This window comes from Echinops telfairi, unplaced genomic scaffold (assembly GCF_000313985.2).
Source record: "Echinops telfairi isolate 266 unplaced genomic scaffold, ASM31398v2 ScPeMD7_4;HRSCAF=17, whole genome shotgun sequence".
Taxonomy (NCBI): Eukaryota; Metazoa; Chordata; class Mammalia; order Afrosoricida; family Tenrecidae; genus Echinops; species Echinops telfairi.
Window position 1 is genome coordinate 27,741,306 of NW_022103900.1, and position 18,910 is coordinate 27,760,215.

The 18,910-nt window shown below is 39.1% G+C and overlaps 1 protein-coding gene across 1 annotated transcript in view; it reads right to left on the reverse strand.

The window, feature by feature from the left end:
• Nucleotides 1-11: 11 nt before the first annotated feature.
• Nucleotides 12-18,910, reverse strand: part of EPC2 (enhancer of polycomb homolog 2) — a 119,987-nt gene continuing 101,088 nt past the window's right edge. The window contains exons 8-14 of the mRNA XM_004703833.3: nucleotides 16,507-16,596; nucleotides 15,098-15,243; nucleotides 14,641-14,984; nucleotides 4,431-4,567; nucleotides 2,982-3,141; nucleotides 1,755-2,088; nucleotides 12-493 (exon numbers count right to left, since the gene is read on the reverse strand). Of these exons, the coding sequence (XP_004703890.1) occupies nucleotides 421-493; nucleotides 1,755-2,088; nucleotides 2,982-3,141; nucleotides 4,431-4,567; nucleotides 14,641-14,984; nucleotides 15,098-15,243; nucleotides 16,507-16,596 (1,284 nt within the window). The 3' untranslated portion in view covers nucleotides 12-420. The remainder of the gene's footprint in view (nucleotides 494-1,754; nucleotides 2,089-2,981; nucleotides 3,142-4,430; nucleotides 4,568-14,640; nucleotides 14,985-15,097; nucleotides 15,244-16,506; nucleotides 16,597-18,910) is intronic.

An 18,910-nucleotide genomic window follows, 5' to 3' on the forward strand; every position in this document is an offset into this window, starting at 1 on the left:
ATTTCCTAGCTATGAATCTTTAAGGTATTAGACACAACGTTGGATTTAGTTTTACAAGATACAAAATGTAAACATGGCAAAATAAATAGTTAAAACAAGTGATGCAGGATCCCGTTTCATGCTCATGATCCCAACAAAGAATTATTTTAAAAATCCATTCAGTTGCAAATTCAAGTGCAAAAGCATGATGATGAATATCTACTATTCAAGTAACAGAAATAATATTGATGATACAAATAAACTATTTTACAAGGTAGTGATTTTCCCGATTTTACAAAATATACATTGTATATCGATCGAAGGTCCGATATACTGTAGTCCTTTTCGGTGCATCGTACGCTCTGTGACCCGCAGAGTCGCCGTGTGCGTTCAGCTGGAATATGAATGCCTGCACACCGTCGGCACAGCCACAGCCAGAAGTTATGTCACTTCCATGGCCACTGTCGTCTCTGCTATTCCATTTAGACCCAATCTCTCTGGTTCATGGTTCTCTCTATAATAAGGCAAAGAGTAAAAATTAGGATTAGCACTCTCTACAGGAAGATATTTATTATTTACAGGAATTTTAAATGTAACTAAATATGTGTTTGCAAAAATATATGTACAAATCCAGGACAGGAATGAGGAAGCTTTCTTCAGCTCAGAATTCCTAATCAATTGATGATAATTATTTATTTAGGAAAGGTAAAAATTTAACACAGTTATTTCAGTAAAAGCCAAAGATACTCTTTATTTGTAAGAACTACAACAGGATATCAAGCTCTTCTGTTTCTTTTAACAATATAGATGGGACATATGATGCTCAAAAATAATAACCAGTAGGAACATGATGTTACTTGAATTCCTCCCCTTTATGGTGTTAAAGGCCATGTACTTATCAACACACACAAATCCCTTTCCCCCTCCCTTTCTGATTCACTGTTCTCTTTGCATCATAGAAAACAAGATAAAAAAAAAATCACTTTCCAAAATACATGATCAGACTTAGTATCAGAAAATTCTCGACACAAATTTACAAACAGATTAAATTATTTAATATTCTTTGTGCATAATGCTGAATTTATTGCCATTAGGTTGATCTCAACCTATGACGACCCCAAAGACAGAGCAGAACTGCTCCCTCAGGTCGACAAGGCTGTCAGTCCTCATGGAAGCAGACGGCCACCTTCCCCAATAGCTAACCCACTGCTGCCACCGGGCCTCCTGTGAAATAAATACACTGAAGAAAACGGAATTCGGAACCACAGCGCTGAAGTTCGTGATAACGCTACCCATTGAGACTTTCTAAACTGCAAAAGCAGTGGGACAGTGGAAAATAGGAAGCCCTTCCAGGAGATGGACCGACACAGCGAAAACCGCAGTAGCTGCACCGAGGGGTCCAACATAAGAACAATCGTGAGTGCAGCACAGGACCAGGCGGTGTTTCACTTCGCTGTACAGAGCGGGTCACTGTACGTCTGGGCAGATTCGATGGCACCAAACAACAACAACCACAAGCTACTAAAGAGAAATCTAAGATAGGATTCTTGGATGCACTTGTTAAATATCTGATGTTTTTACAGCTCTGGTTGGGCGCGAGCGTCCTACCAGCTAACTCAAGTAATGAAAGCCACAGAGCTTCACACTAAGAAGACCCTCAGTATCTGTCCATGGATATTCTGCTTTAGGAACGCACAATGTCTTCTCCCTCCTATGGAGCAGCCAGAACAAAAGGAGAGAGCGGTGCTCAAAACACACACACCCCACGCACACACCTGGCTATACTGCTGATGGCACTGCTGGGAGTAACCTTTGGCACTCTGTCCATACTGGCAGCAACTGTGGCAAGTTTTAAGGCTGTTGGCGATGGTGCTGAAGTCCTTGTATTGATATGCACATTGACTGGTGAAACAACACTGACATTATTGAGGTGCACGGCATTGGTCAGGCAGGAATTGTTCATGGGAAGTGTTTGAGGACTGCTTGTGCACAATGCTGGGATTAAGTGGTTTGTAGTGGTGTGGCCAACTGTCCTTACAAGTTGTACAGCTGAAATCCCTGGGTTGGATGATAAAGCCATACTGGTGGAGTACAATGGTTTAGAGGTTCCTGATAAAAGAGAAAAAATAAAAAAATTTAAAAAAAAGAAAAAGAAAAAATATCATTCAATTTATGCTATGGGGCATGATTAAACTCTTGAAATGTTAGTTAACCTGAAAATAAATGTGAGCATTCTGAGTCTAATTAAATAACAAGTTACTTTTACACACTACAGCTTCTCGAAAGAGACCTTCTGGATAGTAGGTATGATGTACTATTTGTCCAAAGGCCCTCTTTTGATAGGCTTGCACAAAGGAGACTTGCAAATACTCTGCTGCCTCCGTGCTGGGGACTCTGGAGGCAGCAGAACAAGGCAGAGAGGCCCTGGTCAGAGTTCCTTTTTGGAGGGTGGGGGTTGATAGAAATGAGAGAGGTTTAGAGATGCAATGCACAAGCATTCATAAGGATGGACAACCACGATCATGCACGCATGCATCTTAAAAGCAACTGGGAAGAAACCCTAGGATCTGAGAAGTATTGGAAAGATGATAGGAACAGCTAGAATTTTTGAGGATTCAGGGTAGCAAGAAGCAGACAGGGTTTCAGAAGTTGGAAAAAGTATGCCTATTAAGGTCTACGGGTGGAAAGGTAACCCTTTGCAAGTTCATTAACAGACCAATGGATTACAGTTCATCTTTTTACCAATGCCCTGCAGTGAACGGGTGCTTCGATGGTGAAGGGTGCTGACTAGCTCACTGGGTTTTCAACGCGTTAGGGTGACACGAGGAGTGGTGGCAATCCCCTCACACGAATCCTTAGAAATAACGCAGAGAACTAACTGATGGGCCTCTTCTACACCATGTTCCCTTTGAATTTAAAACTACGTCAGAAACAAAAACGACACCCCAAATCGGTGAGTTACAACTGGAAGCCAGGAGTACCATGTGAAAGCCTGACCTTACCTGAAGGCTGGATCACACCGTTTATGTTGCTGTGGCCGGTGTTCTGCTCCTTGGCCGCCTCGCTGCGACCTGGAACAGGTGCACTGACCACTGCCGATGCAGCGAAGTGGGCGCTGGCTGAGTCAAGTGTTTTCGACAGACAGTCAGATGTGCTCAAGCCCTACAAGATGAATAAAGTGAGACTCAATTTTCAAGATGCAGTATCAGAAACATGCTACGGAATACGGCCAATCTAAGAGACTTCTGCTTTCTAATTTTAAAGAGCTACATGTGTTTAGATATCGAGACCCACGGCTTCAACCATTTCTGGCATGGAAGAGACTAAACACGGGACACCTACTATTTCTGAGAAAGAGGGAGAAGATGTGTGTGGGTGGGTGTGGGGAAAGGCCTTTTAATGCTCTATACATTTTCCTTATGAATACTAATGAATGCCGACGATTTAGCTACTATGATCTAGTGGAAATCACAGAGATGATGAACAGTCATTTTTGCCACAATGTGAAAATGAATCTTGGCCTAACCACACAGTAGACTGAAATATTTTATGCTGATTATACAAGAGACTTAGAAAAAGCAGACAGTGGAGAGCCAATGACCATTCATCCTTGTTTCTAAGACAGTACAGGTTAACTGCTACGAACATTCAATAGTTCTAGGCTGTGGGCCGGTCTCAGATCCACCCAATTGTCACAGGAGTGTGTGATGTGTCTTAGGGACACTGAGATTTTCCTGTCATTGAACGTCATCTTCAAGGTCAGTGTATGCCCTACAAAGAAACACTTGTACTTTGAGGCTTTGGGGACTGAGAACAACCCTTTGAGGATGAACGCGACCTCTTTGGGTAGATCCTTGCTTGACAGCTCACCAAGCACAGCCATCACCGAGTTTACCACAACCATTACTCTGGAATTTGATTATCCAATGAAGGGATAAATTGAGAATCAAAGTGAGAGCAATAATATCACAACGCAAATGGAGCAACAACTTTAAGACCTATACCGTAAAACTTTTTTTTCCAGCTACTAAAATGTCAAATCTACTTCCCAATTATAAATATTTTTGTTCTGATCTCTAGGGCCTTCTCTAAGAGCCCAGGTGGCATAGTTATTTTATGCGGGACTGTGATCCACAAAGTAAGCTGTTTGAAACCGTTCCTAGAAGACAAATGGGGCTTTCAATTCTCATTACCAGTTACTATGTCAGAAATCACAGGGGCAGTTTTAGCTGCCTTATCGGTCACTATGAGTCACAGAAGACTCAATGGAAGTGAATTTTTTTATTTTCACACTAGTCACTTAAATGATATAAATTGGAAAGAAACCCGTTATAGTTTAAAAAGCAAGAGTACCAATAGCAAGGTTATGTTCTGCGACTTGAGAACTGAACAAAAGTACTGACTAGGAAACAAAGCAGGAGACGTGGCATGGTGTAAAAAGGCAGGTTTACCTGTGCTTTTGGATGCGTCTGTTGCGCGGAAGGCTGAGATTGTTGTTTCTGCTGAAGCTGAGCGAGCTGCTGCCTTTGCATTTGAGCTAACTGCTGTTGATGTGTCTGAAATTGCTCTTCTGTGATACCCCCTGTCACTGGTAAAGGACATTAATTTCAGAAATAAGTAAATCTTCAAAGTATTTTTAATAACCTGAGCAGAATACAATACAAACTTATTTCACAACTACAAATCACAATCTACATCATCAGTAAAGGACCCAATAAAAACGATACCTTTCAACAAGATTGGTTCACATGATACACTGAAAACCGTGACACACACAGAAAGGCTTTCATCTGTAGCGTTTACTCTTTAGTTCTATTACTTGGATTCTATCTTTTATTCAGTTAGTTACTTTTGAGATCACGCTCAAGTCTCATGCATGCTAATTATGCAATGGGAAAAAAACTTTTATTTATTGATACAAATGATATTCCCTTAATAAGAAAACAAAACTATCTGCAAGACTCTAAATGACTCTTATTATGGGTTTTCATCTATGAGAGTTAAGTGAACATACTTTTGTGATTGTAAATCAGAGTAGAAGACACAGATATTCATCCAGCAAAACAATAAATCACAGTTAAGCCAGTTTGATCTATAAAAGTACTCATTAAGAACAAGAGAAATGTTGATGAACTTAGGATGTTGTGGTTAGATGTAATCAATTGTTGTGACCAAACAGAGTATGCTAAAAGTTAGTGAATTTACAATGAAAACAAAACACTGGAAACTTCTGCCTAAAAGTCCAGCTGAAACTACCCCTGATCACTTTTTAGCAAATCAACAGATTGGCCAAAAAAAAAAAAAGGATATTATCCACCAGTATAGCATTCAATTTAAAAAAGTCTACACGAGACCAAAAGGTCAACAATACTTTAAAATATCGGTTCTCAACCTGTGGGTCGCGACCTCTTTGGAGGTCCAACGACCCTTTCACAGGGGTCGCCCGATTCATAGCAGTAGCAAAATTACAGTTATGAAGTAGCAACGAAATAATTTTATGGTTGGGGGGGGGGCCACTACAACATGAGGAACTGTTAAAACACCACAATGACACATTCTGAAGAAGAGACCTGCTGTCACTGAACAGTATGTATGGAAACCGTCAAAGGGTAAGGGAATTTGTTGTACAAACACCCACTGTAAATATGACCCCCCAAAATCCAACAATAAAAAACTTTTAAGATTTTTTTAGAAAAGATGTACTGTATACATGAGTATAAGCCGACCCGAATATCAGTGGAGGCACCTAATTTTACCACAAAGACATGAGAATATATGGTAAACAAACCTTCATTAACTGATCTTTACATAGGTCACTGATAAAGTGATTTAGAAGACACAAAACTATTTTCATACAGTAGTACATTCTTAGAATATGGAAACATTAAATCACAAAATACATGCAGTAATATTGCCATATTCTGATTGACTTGTTTCTCCTGATTGTTTTACTTACTCCATAAATATCTACTATGATGCAGTGTGGGGGCATTAAGAGTTGTAGTGAACAAAGGAAAAATAAGTAAAACAGAGGGCCCCTGACATGAGCTATACAGTCAAACTGGGAATACTAAGTTGAGCCAACCTTTACATACAAATGAACAATCTGATCGATGTGACTGAATGGAGTTTATCCTCTCACCCCAGGGCACTTAACTCTCCCATAGATTTCTTCTTAGTAGGACTACAAATACATTTTTTTTAAAGTTTGTTTTTTATGGGAAATTAGACATATAACAAGTTATGCTTAAGCACCACCACCAGTCCTTTGTAGTCAATTGATTCTGAATCGTGGGGACCCATGTGTCAGAGACCTGCGCTCACAGGGTTTTCAGATGACCAGCCCTTCCTTCGATGGCACCACTGGGTGAGTTCAAACTGCTTCTTCCACCCACAGCAAGGTATACATAGAATACCTTATTTACTAAGCGACCTCCCAGGACCTCGATAAGGGGTAATCTTTATGTGTAGGGCACCTAACATTATCATGAAAACTTGGGGCTATTACAGCGCTCACTGGGAAGTTGTAGTGTTCCCTGTATCTGTGAAGTATACAGTAGTTATCTTAATAACTTATCCACATAATCAAATGTCTTTCTATGCACATGTTACATTCACTGTCTGTGTTCTATTTTTAATGGGGGAGGGGCTTCTTTCTAAATTTTCAGTTTTCAAAAATAAATATCTAAAGTGCTCATGAATGTCCAGCTGCCTGTAAACCTTGGGAATAGAGATGAGAAATAGTGTGTTAGATAAAAGGCAAATGAATCTTTCGATGCAAAGAATGAGAATCTCTTTATTTTTCCAAAAATTCAAATAGTTAAGCCTTCGTAATTCAGATTAACTAGTATGGAAACTAGTGGGCTGAGCAATCCAGCATTTGTTGTTGTTAATGGTGTATAACTGGCAAAGTACTGCCAATTATGGCAAATGTGCCTTTATGATCATTTGTCATGTAAAAAAGGGGTGATACATTGCCCGTTTTAAAAAACACACCTATAGTTATTGCCCCGCCTTGTCATGACCATTTCCCCATAGAATTCTAAAATTCTGTCCCAGATTTAACACAAATTAATTACAACCAATGAGCCATCATTCTCATCCTAGTTAGGCTGCTTTTGACACTAGAAACCTTGCCACAAATCTCATTCTTAGTAGCATATCAATGACATAAACATAATTTTATAAAATGGATATGCTTTGAGAAATTACGTTCATTTTCTTTCCCCCTCTTACCCCCTGTACTCCATATAGGAACTCTCCCTTCTTGACATCTAGCATTTTCTCTGCTTTAATAAGGTGGTCTGTACTTAAACAAGCTGATGTATGTGTCTGCCAGAATGTTGTTGGGTATGGTTTAGTATTACTCCAACTCTTTAGACAAAAACAGTAACATAAAAACATTAAAAACCATACCCCTTTTGACTCCTTTCACTGCCCTAGAGTGACAGAAAGGGGTAAGAACTTAGGATTTTCATGGCACGGACATCAACATTTTAACTGACATCCTCAGGGATGACTTAGTAGTTTGTAGGAAAAGGGTGGAAATTTGATTGAAAGCAACTCTTCTGCTAGTTACTTTTCCTTTCATAAAAATAATAAAAGCCAAACTCAATGCCACGAGTCCATGCTGACTCACAGAGACCCTATAAGACAGTTAGGATTGCCCCTCTGAGTTTCCGAGGCTGTTTAACTATTAAATGGAGTAGAAAGCTCTTTCTCCCAAGAGCAGCTGTGGTTTCGAACCTCAAACCTTGTGGATTGCGCACTTAACTTGTAACCACTAAGCTACCAGGACTCCTCTCATAATAAAATAGAAAGCTCTTTCTCCCAAGAGCAGCTTGTGGTTTCGAACGTGGTTTCGAACTTCAAACCTTGTGGATCGCAGACTTAACTTGTAACCACTAAGCGACCAGGACTCCTCTCATAAGTTACTGAACTACACCCATGAGATTTATTTCTTCAATGACTTTTCATTGAGGGCAAGCATTCATTCCTACCAAGAAAAGCTCAGTGGTAGCAGGAACACATTTGTTTAGGAATTAAGCAGAGGCAAGGGCTCAGTTTTGTGTGAGGTACCAAAACTACTCGCTATCCTATCAACTCTGGCTCTTGGCGAGCCCGGGTGTGTGTCAGAATAGGGATCCACAGGGTTTCCAATGGTGGAGCTTTGCAGGTAGACTAGGGGTCTTTCTCTGCAGATGCGCCTGAGGACACACACCAGCAACCTTCCAGGAAAGCAGCTGAGGGTTCTAACTATTTGCAACACCAAGGGCCTTCACCATTCGGCTATAGGCACAGGGACATGTTAGATCCAATATTTTGAAAATGACCAGAATAGATATTTAAACCCTTGCAAGTCCTGTCTGTAAACCTGGCTGTCTTGTCAAGGTGGTAATATTTCACTGTTCAAGTGAAGTATCCATACTCCTTAGTAAGCAATTTTGTCTCTCATGTACACCGATTACATCATTCCAAACACTAGTAACATAATTGCATCTTAAAATATATTAAGTTTATAAAAAAGTCTGATTTTCACTAAGGCCTGTATCTAGCTCATTGCCTATCCTTGGGTTTATCAATCAGTTTTTGTTCTTGAGAAAAATCTGTATACGCTTAGAATACCATCCCTTAGAATGCTAATCCTGTTTCTAACGGTGCTTCGCTTCATTTTCCAGCATTCGGATATGTGACCCTCATAGTCTGTCTTGAGTTGACCTCTATCTCTTTTCCTTCCCATCTTCTGACAGTCACCCACCAAATATGCAGTTTACACTAGTGCAATAAAAGTACTGTTTCTTAAACTTCACCCCTCAATTACTCTTGAGTAAAGTATTCTTGGTAATTCTTCAAATTTGAGAAATGCAGGCCCAAACCAGGTTTTCACAGTTTAGTGAAGAACAACAAATGTGGTTATCTTAATTTCACAATGGACATATTATGCAGCATTTCTTCTGTTCCAGGAATTTTACCATATGTGCCGAATAAAGCAAAGAGGAGTAAATGCAAATTTGTTTTCAGGCACAGATCTGGGGCTGTTATTCGGGGGATTTAAGATCCAATCACTAGTTGGATTTCAAAGCATTGAGAGTCAGATGAAAGTTCATATATTCCAAGATATTTGGAATCTGTCAAAGTATTGGTATTTATGCCGTATATTGAGTCAGAAAAGAAAAAACCCCAAACATTAATGTACAGCTATTAGTCAAAAACAAAGATAAATGTAAATGATTCTGGTCCTTCACATCTGCACAAGGGAGGCTACTTTTGGATAAAAGCCTATTTTTTTGAGTTTTGAGTCACACAGTGAGTTAAGCATTAGGTTGCCAAATACATGGTCAGAACTTCAAACCCACCAGCTAGCTGCTCCTAGGAAGACAGACGAGGCTTTCTGCTCCTAGAAAGTTAATACTCTCAGAAACTCTAGAGCCGTTTGGCTTCTCCTACAGGAAATCTGGAATTATGAAGACAAATCTAATGCTTAAAAATTGGCACTGTCTATCCAGGATTTCAGAAAGCCTATAATTTTATGCTCTCACGGGTAAAGACAGACTAAAGAATAAACTGGGAAACTGAGGAAGTGGGGAAATGAAGAAAATAAGATATGAAGATAATAAAAATGGACTAGCGATCTATTTAAACTTCCAACATCCAGCTCAAGAATTACAACTGAGATTTCATTATGGTATTCTTTAGCAAGTAAGTGAGCAGATCCTGAATCCATTGCTCACATTTAGCAGCAACGCCGAACCTGGAATAAGTGTGAGTACCATAGGCTGGTTGGTGCAGCACAGCGCTGCTGCCTGTCACACAACTTTCATGCTTGTACACAGTTTATGGCAACTTAATAAGAAATAGGAAGAGGAAATCGGGAAATTAAAAAAATCAAAATGTCTCTAAAAAAACTCTATAAAATATTAATGACTTTTTAAATTGGCAATTCCAAGATATTTGGAATCTGTCAAAGTATTGGTATTTATGCTGTATATTGAGTCAGAAAAGAAAAAACCCCAAACATTAATGTACAGCTATTAGTCAAAAACAAAGATAAATGTAAATGATTCTGGTCCTTCACATCTGCACAAGGGAGGCTACTTTTGGATAAAAGCCTATTTTTTTGAGTTTTGAGTCACACAGTGAGTTAAGCATTAGGTTGCCAAATACATGGTCAGAACTTCAAACCCACCAGCTAGCTGCTCCTAGGAAGACAGACGAGGCTTTCTGCTCCTAGAAAGTTAATACTCTCAGAAACTCTAGAGCCGTTTGGCTTCTCCTACAGGAAATCTACTCGGTGCACTGGGTGTGGTGTCAGCACCTCAAAGAACAAGGACTCACTTTCAAGCGACGAAGTACTTCATCGTCTGTTTATATAAAGGGTGTGAGACTTGCCATGTGCTACAAACCCTTTGACGGCAAGGGTTATTATCTTATGAAACTTTAAACACTTAGCACAGTAATGGTCATAGAACAGATCCTAAGTAATTAGGTATGAAATTCATCTTTCTTAGTCACTTGCTATGTTCCACACACTCTCTTTCTGACTTGCTTCTATACACTGAATAGTTTTTCAATTAAGAAAGCACCTCTGTGTTACTTAAAAGTTAATAAAGCACCTTAGGATGAAAAACCTTTAGTTGAAGTTATTCTAGTACCAAGGAACACACATTTCAATTTTAGCCTACTTTTCAGTTGGCGTAAAAATATTCATGATATAAAAAATATTCAGATATTTAGGATACAGATTATGATTTGATAATATTAACCTTATCATCACACACGAAATTCTGAAGCCTTCAAGCTGGAGTCCCCGTGCACACTCAGTTGAAAAGACATAATAGTGATATAAATATTATTCTTAAGTGCAGTACGTTTTCTTTCTTTTTTAAAAAAAAAATAAACTCTTCCTTTGCTGCATATTGCTAATTTCCTAGCTGTGAAGTGGAAAAGTAATTACTCATGGTTTGTCTAAGTTGGTGGTCTGCTCTGTTGATTAAAAAAAATCTATGGTCGATATTGACTTAATGAAACACATACTCTCATGTCATCGAGGTCACTAAGAATGAATAGAAGGCTAAACTAAAATAGACGAAAACATATATTAAGAGAAAGAGATACAGACAAGGGTTCAATTATTTTGTTTGTGCTCATCAAATTTAAAAATACATCTTCTAAAAAGACCTAAATCCTTCTCTTCAAGTACCTGATAGAAATTTCTCAGTACTGAACTATAACTGAACCCACATAAGGTTAACCCAAACTTAAGGAAATGATGTAATAGGCATAAATTAAACAATGGATATTTAAAACTTAAAATGTAATTATTGATAATAAATTATTAGCTGTATGGCATTCTACCGCCGAATTGCATGGAAATATCTAAGTTACATCTTTGTGTCCGTGTGAGCCCATGTGTCAGGGTAGAACTGTCTCGTGGGTGCTCTAGGCTCGCGTGAGCCCATGTGTCAGGGCAGAACTGTCTCGTGGGTGTTCTAGGCTCGCGTGAGCCCATGTGTCAGGGCAGAACTGTCTCGTGGGTGTTCTAGGCTCGCGTGAGCCCATGTGTCAGGGTAGAACTGTCTCGTGGGTGTTCTAGGCTCGCGTGAGCCCATGTGTCAGGGCAGAACTGTCTCGTGGGTGTTCTTGGCTCGCGTGAGCCCGTGTGTCAGGGTAGAACTGTCTCGTGGGTGTTCTAGGGTAGAACTGTCTCGTGGGTGTTCTAGGCTCGCGTGAGCCCATGTGTCAGGGTAGAACTGTCTCGTGGGTGTTCTAGGGTAGAACTGTCTCATGGGTGTTCTAGGGTAGAACTGTCTCTTGGGTGTTCTAGGCTCGCGTGAGCCCATGTGTCAGGGTAGAACTGTCTCGTGGGTGTTCTAGGCCCGCGTGAGCCCATGTGTCAGGGCAGAACTGTCTCGTGGGTGTTCTAGGGTAGAACTGTCTCGTGGGTGCTCTAGGCTCGCGTGAGCCCATGTGTCTGGGTAGAACTGTCTCGTGGGTGTTCTAGGCTCGCGTGAGCCCATGTGTCAGGGTAGAACTGTCTCGTGGGTGTTCTAGGCTCCCGTGAGCCCATGTGTCAGAGTACAACTGTCTCATGGGTGCTCTAGGCGGTCGTTTTTAGGAAGGAGATCCCGAGGTCTTTCTTCCATGAAGGCACTGCGTGGGGTCCCACAGCCAGCCTTGTGATAAGCCGTCGAGTGCTTAACCATCGAGCCACCTGAGCTCTTCCCTTCAGGTTACACTAAGTTACGTCCAAAGACACGAAGTACTGATAACACACACACACACACACACACACACACACAAGCACATATTCTGGAACGGAGTAATGTTAATGTAAGAATATCATCTCAAAATAATTTATTAGAATTTTATAGTAGAAAGCTGCAAATATATGGCCACGAACAAGATGAGCAGGAATATATCAAAATGATTTTTTTGGTATGGTACATACATTGGTAGAGATGAAAAGTAGCCTAATCACTCAAACCTAATTGTAATTGGCTTTCTGGTTCATTTTATAACTGTCTGTACAAAATGACTTTGAGTAATAATGTTTGTTATAGGAATTCTAGTTCATTCCACCAACTGAAAAAATTTATTGAAGTTGGCTAAAAATCACTTGACCTAGTATTTGTCAACTTCCTACTATCTTTTAATTTCTATGAATCTTGCCACTTTTAGATAAGTGTTTATCCATTTCAGCTTCGATAGCTCATTAAATTTCACAGATTCAGGATTTTTTACACAATGGATGCCATTTTTTCCTTACCTAAAGTTCGTTTCGGAGAAAATTAACCAACCAATTTGGCGAAATGATTCGCCAACTTTCAATCATTCAAACAAATCCAATTTTCCATTACAACCTTTAAACAAATAAACGTCTAAGTCAAGTTTGAAAATAAGCAGTTCAGTAACTAAGACAGACTGAACACTACTGAGATCAAATTTCAAGCTAAAATGATTTAAAATCACTTTCAATCAGTTTAATATTATTTCACATACTAAAATGCACCACTCAGGACATAATTTAGAAAATACATACATTTACAGAAAGAAAGCATTTAAACAGTATAAGTCACATGACACGTTATCTTTGTTTCTTAACACCATGCATTATATACAATGTGTACAAGGATATTTATAAATTATAAATATTTGTACAAATCATAAAGGGAAGAATAGCCACAGAAGCCAGATAGAAATTACACTTTAGATTCTATAGATATTATACATTATTTATAAATGTACATATCATTAAAATATGAAAGTAATGCGCATATTGTCTCTTAAAATGGAAAAAAATCTTTGATTTCAACTAGAGAGATTATAGACAAAAGTTAGATCTCTTCATAGTAAGCCTTCTTTTAAAAAAAATTCATTTATAAGAGCTTTCAGTGATTCTCTCAAGGAGGAATGCTTACATTTAAGCAAGGGTAACACACATAAATGAAACAATATCTTTACTAAAACCAAATAGTATAGTGTTAACGACATCTGAAGGCAGAATATAACCAGCTTGTCCACAGGGAACCCCTTACCCATTCTGCCTCCAAATTCACTATACCATGCATACGAGGGGGTACCCGCCCAAAACTGGAATTGTGCTGGGTGGAGCGGAGCTTTCATAGTACACATTTAGCATCAAGCAACGTGCTCTGAGTCAGTGCACCCAGTGGCGTCACCTGGGAACGTTCTCTCTGGTCACAGTGAATTTTTCATAAAAGCAGTTTTGCTCAAACCTCGTTTTTTTGTGATGGTCAATTTAAGAGGGCAGAGTGTGACTGTGAAATTTTTTTCCTGCTCAGGAAAAATGCCACAGAAACCGTTGATGTTGAACACAGCTTACCAGGAAAACATTATGGGGAAAACTCAAGTGTATGAGTAGATTTCTCATTTCAAAAAAGGTGAAATTGACGATAAACCTCATTCTGGATGCCTGTCAATTTCCCAAATGGATGGAAACTGTCAACTCATAGTACATTTGGAGTTTGTTTCACCAGGGCAGAGTGTTAATCAAGCTTTCTATATACAGGTTCTGAAAAGACTGCCTAACACTGCAACAAAAAAGTCCTGATTTGTGGCAGACGGGGGGGTTGGTTTTGCCACGACAATGCACCTGCTCACGCAGTCATCTCAGTGCCCAAGTAGTTGGCAAAAATCAGCATGCCTCTTTAGCCCCACACACCTGACCTTGCTCTATTGTTTCTATAAATGAAGAGGGACATGAAAGGACAGAGATTTGACAACGTAGACGAAGTGAAGAAAAAAAATGAGGGAGGTGCTATCAGCCATCCAAACAGATGAATTTGAAAAATGTTTCTAAGAATAGAATTGTAGATTTAAAAATGTCTTAGTGGAATGGAGAATACTTTGAAGGAGATAAGGTTGTTTTGTTCAAAAATAAAACATAACTTTTGGGGGAAAGCATTCCAGTTTGTTTTTTTTGGGGTGGTGGTGGGGGAAGCCCCTCGTACACATTCAAACTCCATGTTCTTAGTTTTATAGATATGGGGACATTTACGTTAAAATGTGAAAAATAATAATAGAGTTTTATTTCTTAAGTTAGGAAAATAAACCTTCACTGTATCCCCTGAGATGTTATATAGCAGAAAAGGAAATGAGAAGAGAATAGCAGGATATACTCTTAACAAAGTGGAGGCCTACCTGATATGCCATTCTTGCTGGTGTTCAATAAAGCTACAGATGCTGCAGAAACTCTTTTATTGTTCACAGTCTGCCCTGGTTTTCTTGAGGTACATTCTTCACTATCATTGTCCTGTAAATTTAGTAGTCTTGGCTGGAAACACTGGAGTCGACATGATCTGATATTGCTTAATATTTCAGAAAGGGACAGTCTATTTTCACAATGTTTATTGGAAGCATTGGTCCGAGAGAAATTAGAAGAAAAGTCTACAGTTTGGGAAGAGCTTGAAAAACCATTCAGCATTTCAGGGTCTATCTGTTTCAGGACTGGGTCATGTTCTGTGGATATTCGGTCCATTATTACTCTGGAAAAACACAACATAAAACCAAATATTAAGGGAACAAATTTTACCAACACTCGTTCTACTCATTCCCTTTTAGATCGTAAACAAAACCCAGTTCAAAATAAATCATTTACCTGCCACCTCTGCCGATTCGTCTCCGTGCGAACCCTATGCATCTTCTCGGGACTGTAAGTGTTGTAAGGCAATGCCTGTACCTCAACTTATCCCAATCTGACAGTTCTGAAGCTTCAAATGAATGGTTCATTTGGTCCAAACGAGGCTGCAAAAGAAAAAGGAAAAAGCAAATAAACAAAATATCCATTAAATCTGAAATGAATGGTAAATGTTAATACAAAAAAAAATTAACTGGAGCTTTAGTAGAACAATTAAAATCTAAATGTAAAACTGGAATTTAGTTTGTAATATCTTTCAAAATCAAACAAAAAATTCATTCACTAAGACAACCCAACTGAAGTATTTTACAATAAATATATCTTTAAAGAATAATACTGTTCTTAACAGGTATGTATAAGAGTAGAGGTAGTAAAGTTAGTAATTTCTAGGCTTCCTATTAGGATAAAACAGAAGAAATTTTTAGGCAACTAAAAATTGGACATCAAGCATGCCTGGGTCCAACTGAAGCTTCCTTTTTAAGGAATTTATAGCCCATTTCTTTGCCACCCCCACCCCCCTGTTCCTTTCCATAATTCTCTTCTGTGTCTTGCTACCTTTGTCCCCCTCCCCCCTTTGTTTTCCTCTTCCCTTAGCAAAATGCACACCCAGCTTCCCACTACCTCTACAGTCTCTCCTCTTTCTCTGCGTGCGCGCGCACACACACACACACACACACACACACACACACACGATTAAGTTATCAGTGTATGTTTACCAAAATGCAATAAGACAAACAGTCTCCACAAGTCACATTATGAAAGCCAGCCTCATTACTCTATAGTTACCCTGAGCATTTGAAAGTGAGGGTCACTCCTTGGTATAATGTTCCACCAAAACTGGACTTAATAGCATAAAGCAAGTTCTAAGTGTGCAAAACAAAACAAAAAAAAAGAAAAACAAAAAATGAACAACACATGATTATTAGGCAAAATATTGCCATGAAAGAATTTAGTAAAAATTTTGAAAATGTTAAAGTTAACTTTCTGCTTGATAACTTACTGGGAATGCATGTACAAGATGGACTTGAACAATAATAAGTTTCAGTAACTACTTAGCAGGCACTGAAATAATCCTGGACTTAACGTTAGCAATGATATATTGAACAATTTTCAACACCCGTGAACGTTATAGTTAACTTAAATAGCTGGTTTTTCAGACACAGATCACCAGGCCTTTCTTCCAATCTCCAACCTTCTGGTTGGCAGCTAAGTGCAATTAATCAGATGTACCACCCTGGGGACTCCTGTATTCATAGAGGGTATTAATATGAAATATCTGATGGAACTTCTTGCTTTTAGGTCAAGTCTAAATCATCTTTACATGGGTTACCTGTTAATTCAAGTTTACAAAAATATCATAAGGCTCTTACAGCATAATACTGGCACCCTGCCCGCCTCCTGAAAGCACAGGGACCATCCGGGTCATTTTCTTCCTCAGCTTCCGACACTGGGGATGGTACCTAGGCAAAAGAGGCATTCTATTTAGGAGGTTTCTAAAGTCCATAGACCAACTTTTATAATAATCTAAAATTAAAATCCTTCTCAAAATTGTAAATCATTCCTATAGTACATATGCTTGGCAATAAATTTCCCCAAATATTTCAAGACCAGCACAATTTTCTAGCACGTGAAAAATAATTTTCAGGGGACTACTTCTTGTAGGTAAGTATACATGGTACTGGTGAATTGCTTCTGAGTATGTGTCACAGACCTGAAAAGCGTTAGCAGGTTTATATATATTAATTTACAGTTTATATGTATAATGTCATATTTTACCAGTTAGACCTCAGCTCTAGGTAAGTGTGTCCTTACCTAATAATTTCTCTGAGTGTAATGATGCTGAACGTGATAAAGTAAACAAAGTCTTTCAAAAAAGGAAAGGATACAAAGAACACGCCTTTTATCCAAAGGAGAACATTCTCTTCTCCCTACTCGTTTCTTTTAAAATCACATCTCAAGCTCAGATCAGAAGTAGAGTATCTATCTTCTGCTAAGGGTGCTTGGACTGGATGCAGAAAGAAGTGAGAGGCTCACAATCTGACAGTACAAGGTTTAAAGGAATCTGGAAAGAGGTGGTGTTTTGCTAATAACGAATGTCTGCCTGTATTGATCACCACGTTCTTTTAAGGTCTATCAGTACGGGTGCAAACTGACATAAGTAACTGGAAAGAGGACCGGGAACTTAGGGGTGCTGAGTGTAGCAGGCAGGAACAGCTCCACTCAGAAGCGTGAGAATGGCTGCACAACTGAGAACGCAGTGAGTGCCCCTGACCTGTCCATGTAGAAAATGCCGAGCCAGTTTGTAGTCTGCTACGCAGGCTGGTGCAGGGACGTCACAGAGAAAATATTTACCTCACTGTCACACCGATAAATATCATGATATATAAAAGCAGCTCTCTGGGGCCATCTGATACCAAGTCAATAACCCTAATGAGATCTGAGTGGACCTTAACGAGCACTGATATATTACAGCACATTCTATGCTCCCATACGGCAAATATATGTGTTTTACATAAATATTTTTCCATCCATAGAGTTAAAATTAAAAAAATGTTCTTTTGCACTTAATTTTCAGCTGTCTTGAAGTTTCACTTTGAAGTCCATCTCATCTTCTGAAAATACTGGCTCAGGCATATATGCTTGCTTAATTTTGAACCTTACAAATCCCTCTCTTCCCAATTTTAGAGCAAAAAGTGCTTTCTCCATATTATTTCACAAGTGTCGAAATCACCACTGAGCAAGGGTCATCTAAGAGAGAAAGGCATTTGTTTGAGGTTCCAATACACCTTCTCTAATTCCATGGGTCATAGAAACCGGCTCTTCTTCTGGGCAAACGGCCTCACTGGCTCGGAACATTGGTCTGAGTGGCCAAACAAGAGGAGTAACGGCAAAACGGAAGAGGCTCTGAGTCTTTAGTGACATACAAGTTCATTCCAAACATGGAAAATCGGTAACATCTGTTTTCTTCCATTGGTCATGGTTTCCCATGGCATCCTTTTTAAAGGCTGGGAATATATTAAAAAGCACACCAGGCTTATGTTATTACTAACAATATAAGGCTATAATGAATCCATTTTTCCAACCACGTCATTGTCTTACTAAAATTCTTTGAGAAGCCATCTGTCTATTAATCCAAGCAAACATTCCCCTCACCTCTACCTCCCTCTTTTCTTTTGCTGTTTTCTGATATATCTTTATTACAATGCACAGGAACGCCAAAATATTATCTGGGGGTAATAAAACTAAACCCGTGGAAAAAAGTAAAAATAATATATGCTCTTGCAGTGCTCTGCAGAATTGATTCTGATGCACAGTAGGTAACCCTACAGGACCAAGTGAACTGCCGCCCTGTCACTCCACCCTCACCCCACCCCACCGCCATGATTTCCTAGGCTGCCATCTGGCTGGAGGCAAATTGCGAAGTCTTTTCTCGCAGCCGAAGTCTTTTCTCGCAGGGAGCTGCGGATAGGGCTGACATCTTTAGCAGCCCAGTTCTTAATCACCCCATCAGGGGTCCTTAAAAACAATCAACCCAGCCCAAAAGGGCACATTTTAAGTAAACTCTAGACTTAAATAATTACCACAACCAAGTGTTTTATAAATAGTTCTGTCTACAAATATATGTTATTTCAAAACAATTTTTAAGCAAGTAAATTAAAATGTTAACTATGTTAAGGCAAGTGGTAGGTCCAAGGTCTTTGTTACAAAAATGCTTTAAACTTTATCACATTGAAGAAAAAAGAAAAAGGTATTTCTATACCAGGAGCTAAACAG